This window comes from Octodon degus, unplaced genomic scaffold, assembly GCF_000260255.1.
Source record: "Octodon degus isolate 3935 unplaced genomic scaffold, OctDeg1.0 scaffold00034, whole genome shotgun sequence".
NCBI classification, from domain to species: domain Eukaryota; kingdom Metazoa; phylum Chordata; class Mammalia; order Rodentia; family Octodontidae; genus Octodon; species Octodon degus.
Window position 1 is genome coordinate 15,558,443 of NW_004524610.1, and position 8,437 is coordinate 15,566,879.

An 8,437-nucleotide genomic window follows, 5' to 3' on the forward strand; every position below is an offset into this window, starting at 1 on the left:
GTTTGGCTGGCTTGAGTTGTGGGGATCGAACCACAGCAACCTGAGCCTGACTGCTTTGTTAAAGCAGCCACTTAAAGAGCTGAGCTAAGGGGCAGGCCCCCAGCAGAATGGGATTAAAAATTTATATTTTACTTATCTTCTTGGAGAAATCACATCATTACGCCAGGAAAAGAAATATATAAAAAGAATATTGGATATACTGAATGCATCTTTATATGTTGTTTTTTATTAATTTTATTCAGAAAGTTACTATTTTTAAAATTTATTGTATTTTAAAGAGTAAAAACAAAAGCAATAGCAAAAACCAATAGCAAACACAAAGACAGAAACAGAGTAACATACACAAAACATATGGTCTAGATCTTCAAAACCAAAGCAGTAAATTAACAATGATTGATATATTGCATATTTTGATTGTCAGATCTGTTGCTCAGATTAACAGATGCAGGTGCTCAAGATTGGAAAAATAATTGAACATTAATGCTTGTTTTCAATCCTTAATTTTTTCCTGTACTTTTTACTTTTTATTTTTTAAATTTGTTTTAAAGAGAATATAATCATAATTGACAAGATATTAGAAACAGTACACATTTAGAAGAAAAAGGTGAGAGATATTCACCTGTTTTTTGCATTGCACATTACTATCTTTGATGCAGTTGCTCAGATTACAGATCTTAGCATATCAAGTTAATCAAAGTGAAAAATTTAAACATTAATTGCTTTTTCCAAAAACTGATTGAATTAGTAGTTCAAACACCTCAGCCATCCTGTATACATACTTGCATGATTTTTCCCTGAGAAAGTTGCTCTTAACTATAACCCAGAGAATCAAACTAAATCGATGGTGTTCTGCAGGGGAACTAAAGGACTGTGAGCAAGTGACAGGCGTCTTAGGTGCATTTAACTACATGCAAATCACATACAAAGAGAAAGTTTCTCACAAAGTAAAGTCAGAAATAATACAAGATCACAAGAAAGGTTTAGCAATTCAAAGCAATTGTTTAATAATAGAGGAACTTATGTGCTAATAATAAATAATATTGATGTGTGATTAAATACAAATTAGAGAACATAGCAAAAAATAACTTTTTCCTTCCGCAAATATATGATGCTCTGAGTTTTAAAATGTAACATGAGATAAGCTAATCTAGAAGAGAAACAGTAAGCTAATCACATACTTCATAGGACATATAGATTTATAATTTTAATATTAAGAGAAATTCACCTTTAATTACCAGGCTTATTTAATCTCTTGTGTATTTTAAAACTAATTTAATGTTCTTTTTACTTTTAGTCATCAATTTTTTTTTTTTTTTTTTTGACCAAGGATTGAACTCAGGACTTTGTGCTTGCCAGGAAGGCATTTCTGCCAATGAGCTATATCCCCAACCCTTCAATTTGGGTATTCTAATAAAATGTATTTTGTATCATTGATATTAGCTTTGTATTATTTCAGTGTTCTTTCTCTCTTTGAATATGTTTTACAGTTATATTTTCATATATACCATTGACAACAAGTCTAAATGTTTGGAACAATTCAAAAATTAAATGATCAATAATCTCAAGTAGGGCCAGCCAAATAGCTCATCAGATTAAAGGCCCAGGGGCTGATAGTTTGACTCCCGGGCCTGCAGTGCCAGCCGTGACCCCAGGGCATGCTGCAATTGAAACTGGGCATGGTGGCGCGGGCCTGTGCTCCCAGGCGTTGGGAGGCTGTGAACAGGCGGATCACTATGAATCCAATCCAGTAGTGAGACCTTGAACACCCTGTAGACCCTTCCCTAAAATAAAAAAATAAAAATAAAAATAAATCTCAAATGAGGTTACATTTCAAAAAAGAATCCTAAAAATCCCTTATTTAAATATATATTGGGGATGGGCAGATAGCTCAGTGGAATACCTGCTTGCCTGGCAAGCTCAAGGGCCTGAGTTCAATCCCCAGTTCCGCAATAAATAAATTAAATAAATATATATGAATTTGTAAAGCTTCTGACTTACCAGCAAAATAACCTATTCTGAATAGATGAATATTTCTATTTATGGCATCAATGTTTGTTTTGGTATTAAGCAATGGAATTTGTGTCTAAGCATGAAACATACCAGGCAATGGAGCCTTTTAAAGTTCTTTTAGTGAATATACATTTTACTAAGAAAATAATAAGAGACATGATACATATCCAGCAATTAAGACTATAGAAGATAAGGAACAGCAAGATTCAGAATTTGAAAGCATTCTTCAGTGGATCTTACATGTGAGTACTTTTATTAAATATTCTCAGGAGTACTATGAGGAAATGGTCATATACCTGGAATAAAAGGAAGCTCAGAGAAACCTGAGAAATCTAAAATCACAGTGAAAAATGTTGAAGTTGGCCCCAGGCCATGCTGCTCCCATTAAATTTGGTTTTAATGATATATTCACTAAGGAATGTTGCATCAGAATTTAAGCTGGATTTGACTTGGGCCAATGTTCCAGTATAATTCAGTTATTTTACAATAAGAGATCTTTAACTGTACTTCACTCTGTAGTGTGTGCTGTGAACTTCTTTTAAATTCCCACCAATCTAAAAAAAGAACCTACTCAAGAAACAAGTTAGTTGTAGAAGAATTCTGTCTTAACACTTTGGCTGTAACAATTAATTTGATGGCTTTTCGAAACCAAGGATAAAAGAAAGCATAGATCAAGGGATTCAGGGCTGAGTTGTAGTAAGCGATCCACACTAGTATTTCATACACATACGTGGGTGTGATGAATCCCAGGAAGGCATCGATGACAGAATCAATGAAGTAAGGCAACCATGAGATCAGAAAAGCTATCACTGCGACCCCCAGGGTCGTTGCTGCTTTCCTCTCCCTCCTGGCCACCCTGTCCTTGTAGCTGTCTGAGGATTTTGCAGTCTTATTGCTCTGACTTTCAATTTTCCTAGCCTGTTGCTTGGCTATCAGGAAGATCTTGGAGTAAACTGTTGTCATCAGAAGCATAGGGATGAAAAATAATAGAAAATTGATCAAGACCCAGCTTTGATTTACTGCCATCTGGCAGCCCCCCACACAGGAGAGGGCACTCACTAGGTCCTCCAGCCCCTTTGTACTCGCCTCTGTGTAAAAAACAGAAAAGCTATAGATAACAGAAAGCACCCAGGAGGAGGCAACACACATGCAAGACACGGACACACTGAACCGGGTGGGATAGACCAGCGGGTCCGTGACAGCGATGTATCTGTCAATGGAGATAAAACTCAAGTGGAAGATAGAGCAGTAGCAGAAAGAGCCATCGAAAGAAGTGTGAAATTTACAGAAACTGTCCCCAAAGTACCAGCAGCTCTCCACAGACCTGACCATGCTGAAGGGCATCACCGTCGTCCCCACCAAGAAGTCAGCGCAGGCCAGAGAGGCGATCAGCAAGTTGGCTGGAGAGTGGAGCTGCTTGAAGTGGAGGATGGAAGTCATCACCAGCAGGTTTCCCAAGACAGCCAGCGCAGCGCCAGAGCCAAAGAGCAGGTAGAGCAGCAGGCGGGGGCCCGGGGAGTAGGGAGCTTTGACGCAGGATCCGTTCACATTTTCGTAGCAGAGCTGGACAGGTGGAGGAGGGGTCAGGTCACCAGTCATGATTCTCTTTCCACATCTGAAAAGGGGGTCTTGGGTTGCTGAGATGGCTCAGTGGTCTAAAGCACCTACTCAGAACAAGCTTAGCAAAGCACAGGGACCGCGGTTCAATCCCCCAGCACCACACGCCAGACAGCCTCACGCCCTGGTGGGCTGAGCTGGCCACACACACACACACACACACACACACACGCACATAAATAAATAAAAAAAATTTTAAAAAGCTTAAAAAAATAAACTTACATAATTTTTAAAAAAGTAAAAAAAAAAAAAAAATGAAAAGGCGGTCTTGTTCCTTGGCGGAGTGTATAATTCCTTTTTAGATAAATCTTCAAAAAATATGAAATACACAGTAATTGTAAGTTCTTTTCCTTTCCATTCCTACCTTATCTCCATATCTAACAACCAGTTAATGTTCTTTCCTGATAAAATTATTTCCTTCACAATACAGAGCTAATCTACACTCAATACCAAGTACAATGCTGTATATGTTTATTTTAAAAATATTTTGTTGATTACCTGCTTTTTCACAGGTGAGCAGTGTTTGTTCTTAAGAAAGGGGCCATTATATAATGTGTGTTTGATTGCTGTCTTTTAGTAGGGTTCTTATCCTAATTAAGCAAATATAAGGCAATGCCCCAAAGGCTGTTTCCCTCAGGAAAGTGGCTTGATGATCGCAGGTCAGCGAAGCTTGTAAAATTGAGTCCCCATAGTGCAAGATGTGACTACTGAGGACCTTGTACAAAACTATTGCACTTATGTAAAAAGCAAATTTATGCTCTTCTAAGTTCCTGACTGCATTTAATATTCAGATAAACAGTAACGGAAATAATAGCTATTTTGAGAAGTCTTTGTTCAAAATTTGGAAGCCATATTGCTTGTTCTTTTTTTGTGAAAAAAGCTTATCAGTAACTTTTGCAATGAGTGTCCATAACTGTCATTCAGTTAAGTGCTTTACCCTTTCTGAATTGTTTTGTGTTAAAGGAGTGACTGATGTCACAGTATCTAAAATCGTGCTGGCATTCAGTCTACAGTTCTGATTTAGTAAACTATGGGAGCAGATTATAAGGCATTCTCTTCATGGACTCCCACATGGTAATGTAAGTAAAAATAAAGTTTGTCCCTTTAAAGACCTTTTGTTTTGTTTGTTTTTATTAATTCTTAAAAGGATTTTTTTTGGGGGGGGGCGCTGGCTCAAGATGCCTTACAGGCAGGTATAGTAAAGCATGAGGATCTGGGGATCAAACCACAAAAGCATGAGGCTGACTGCTATGCTTAAGTAGGCACTTAAACAACTGAGCTATGCTGGGGAGATGGCTCAGTAAAATAAGCACTTGCCTGGCAAGCACAAAAGCTTGAGTTCAATCCCCAGTTGTGCAAAAAAAAGAAAAACAAAAACAAAAACAAACAACTGAGCTAATGGGCAGGCCCCGTTTTTATTAGTTCTTGTTGGAAATACCGCAGATGAAATGTATTAAGAATCTACAGAATTGGAATCTGCAGAGATCCTAACATGTGACTGTACCTTGCCTTTGACACATTTCCCTTGCCTCCTAGAACTCTAGGACAGGACTCATCTCAGACTTTAAGATTTTCCTGATGAATGAGTTCTGGACATATTTTAAGGCCAGCTTTTAAAAGTTTACATGTAATTTCCTTCTGAAAAGAACTCAGTTTTAATGCTGGATACTAGATAAAGTAACTTGCAAACAAATCATTCTGTTTAGTCACTGTAGCCTACTTGGTATACTTTTAATATTTTCTATTTGGTGGTGATTCATGTGTAATCTCACATAGTGGTTCTTCTATACAGTATACCTGTGATTCTTACTCAGTACTCTTGTGAAATTTTGCAACTTTAGTGTTTGAAATTAGGGGGATTTATGTGTTTTGCTTCTGCAACTAGATCTCATCTCATGAGTCAGTTTAACCCTGCAAAAGATAACCCTGTAAAAGATGCTCCATGGATTAAAGCATCTGCTTAGGCACACACAGAGGCTGGGGTTCGTTCCCCAGCCTGCATGCTGGCCCTACTCCTGGGATGCGTTGATGCCATGATTCAGACTGGGTGAGGTGGTGTGCGCATGTAATCCCAGCTCTTGGAAGCTGTACACAGGTGGATCACTAGTAGTCCAATCAACACAGTGAGATCTTGTAGACCCTGTACTAAAATAAAAAAAAAAAAACCCTCCAGATTTATATACAGTTAAAAGTGACACAAATTTCTAGAGTGAATTTTTCTGAATAATTAGCTAAAGAAAATGGGAAAGTGTAGGTAAAGAAAACTTGTGGGCATCTTCATCATTTGAACAGATCCTAACAATGACTAAAGCCATAGCAATCAGGAGAAGAGACCACTTCTGACTCTGCCCTTTCTCTAATGCCATGTAGCTCCAGGTTGGAACTGTGTCATTCGTGTTGCTCTACATTCTCTTATCTTGAGCTGTGCATCACTCCTCCATGCTTCTTCCAAGCTCAGGGTATAAGGACCAATAACCAGACATGGGCTGTACACTGTACCTGTCCCCACTCCCTCCAGGAGAAACAAGTCAAGCAGCAAAGATTTTCCTATTCTGGTTCTCTTTGCTCCTCACAAGCATAACAAGGACCAGAAAAAAGACTGAGCAATGGCAGGTGGCTTACTAGAACAATTCTGGGTACTTGAATAGGATGGACCTAGAAGACGCAAGCATAAGAAACCCAGTAACACAGAATCTTCATGTTCCTCATTTCCAGTGTCATCCATGCTCTGACTCTTTGGTCATTTCTGCTGTTCTAACTCCTGGTACTCTCTGTTAGCTCACTGTGCTTCTGTGCCCATGGTCTGGAGGGAGCCAGGTCAATGCAGTTCACACGGGCCTATAGCCCCAGGGCTCTGCTGACAGAAGCTTCAGCACTAGCACTGGACAGTCTCCTACCTTTGCTCTTCCTGCTGTACTGTGGCATGCCAGCTGACCTCAAATGACACACATAGTTCTTTTCCCAAGGGCCCTTACACCTGGAACCCTCCTTATAGCCCATGGTGTGGGTGCTGACATGTGCTGAGCTGATCATCTTGGCTTTGACCCTAACCAATGAATGGCATGAACTGGCATGGAAATCCTGTAGCTCTGTTCCCAATGAGATGGGGTAACTCTGTGCTTATAGTAGCTGTCAGTCCGCTGCCATAGGATCCTCTCCATGCTGCTACGGTGCCTCACACTGGCCACTTTTCCTTCCACATCTCACTCTCCCCACGTGTGTTCCTTTTTCCTTTTTTCTCCTGAATGAGCTCCTCCTCTGGAATTATGTCTTTGATTCCCCTCATAGAGGAAACAAACTAAGTCTGTCTCCCACCACTGATGATTAATCACTTGTATTTTAATAAAATGTTCGAAGAAATTAAATCTTAGAAATACATTGTGTCTGGTGGGTTGAGAAGAGAAATCAAAGGTGAAAGAGGAAGAGGGTATCCAGAAATAAAGGCCAACCTATGCCGAGCACTGAAGATGAGGTCTAGGGATCACCTGGGTGACAAAGTCTTGAGTTGGGGGGTCACACAGGAATCTTGTATGGGGCAGCATGAGATATGTTCTCTAGGATAAGGCTGAGCACCTCTCTGTGTACCTTTCCAGGCAGTTGGATTCATGCAGGGGTCAGTGTATGAAAAGGAAGAAAATAAAAATATATTTGGTGACAGGTAGAAGTTTAACACACACACTCTTCAATTTGCTCTAAGTGCAATTAATTTTCTATAGTCACTTAAATTCACCTGTCGGGTTGCTTTCTACCATGTACATAAAATAAGTTGAGAAAATTTTGAGTTTATTCCTTTTCTCTTATTTCTCCAGAGAATGTCCTGGGTTCCCCATTAGAGGCACTAGATGCTCATTTTTAGGGTCTTACACTACCCAATGCATTACTTTAATTCTAAGGAGCAGACAGAACAGCACCTCTATCCAGTATGACAAAGGGAGGTGCTCCTCCCAGCCTTGCTGAGAACTGAGTCTCCTTCCAGGATGCTTGTGCTCCAGCCTCAAGTCTAGTGCTGATTTTTTTGTCCTCAGCCTCCTTTTTATAGCTAGGCAAAGAGTGTATTGTAAAAGAATTGTGAGCTCAAGGCCTGGGGCCAGGAAAGATACAATCTGTGACTCTCTAATTCCTTTTCCAGCAAAAAGTAATCCTGAACATCTCACTTTGCTCTTGTTTGTTTTTAATTTTCCTTTATGTAAAAGAAACACTGCCTAGAAATCCTGCAAACCCTCTCAACAATTCTCTGAAAGCCTGAAAGTAGTGTTGACACCAGAAGAGACACCATCGTCACTCTCAGCCATTGTCCTCAGGACCTGTCTCTACCAGGTCATTGTCAGGACCCTCTGTATAGGATTCAGTCTGCCTGGAGTTCAGATATCCACAGTATGAGGCAGCTGAGAAGGCTGTGGATTTTCTCTGACTTCTAGACAGAAAGTTTTCAGGTCACATCCTAAGACTCTCCGCTAATTGAAACTGCCACAAATTAATGTTAGATTTATTTTCTAGAGACATGCTTCTTATCCCCCTTTTCTCATTCACTCTCAAATTTCTGTTCCTAATGATTGTTCTATTAAGAAACACTTGATGAGAGTGTGATGATCAATGCCTGTGATCCCAGGACTTGGTTGGCTGTGGCAGTATAATCAATGAGTTCAAGGCCAACCTGGACTGCATGGTGAAATCTTGTGGTGCCACTCACTCAAAAGAAACAAAAAAGAAGGAAAGAAATAAGTATAGCTAGATAGAAGAAAGAAGGAAAGGAAGGAAGGAAGGAAGGAAGGAAGGAAGGAAGGAAGGAAGGAAGGAGGAGAGGAGAGGA

At 39.7% G+C, this 8,437-nt stretch overlaps 2 protein-coding genes across 2 annotated transcripts in view; one reads left to right on the top strand and one right to left on the bottom strand.

Annotated features, from left to right (window-relative positions):
- Positions 1–8,437, top strand: part of LOC101585165 (trace amine-associated receptor 7b-like) — a 148,509-nt gene that overhangs the window by 74,070 nt on the left and 66,002 nt on the right. The window lies entirely within an intron of this gene.
- LOC101584004 (trace amine-associated receptor 7a-like) lies at positions 2,578–3,609 on the bottom strand. Its single transcript, XM_004630317.1, has one exon. The coding sequence runs from the start codon at positions 3,607–3,609 to the stop codon at positions 2,578–2,580; it is 1,032 nt and encodes a 343-aa protein (XP_004630374.1).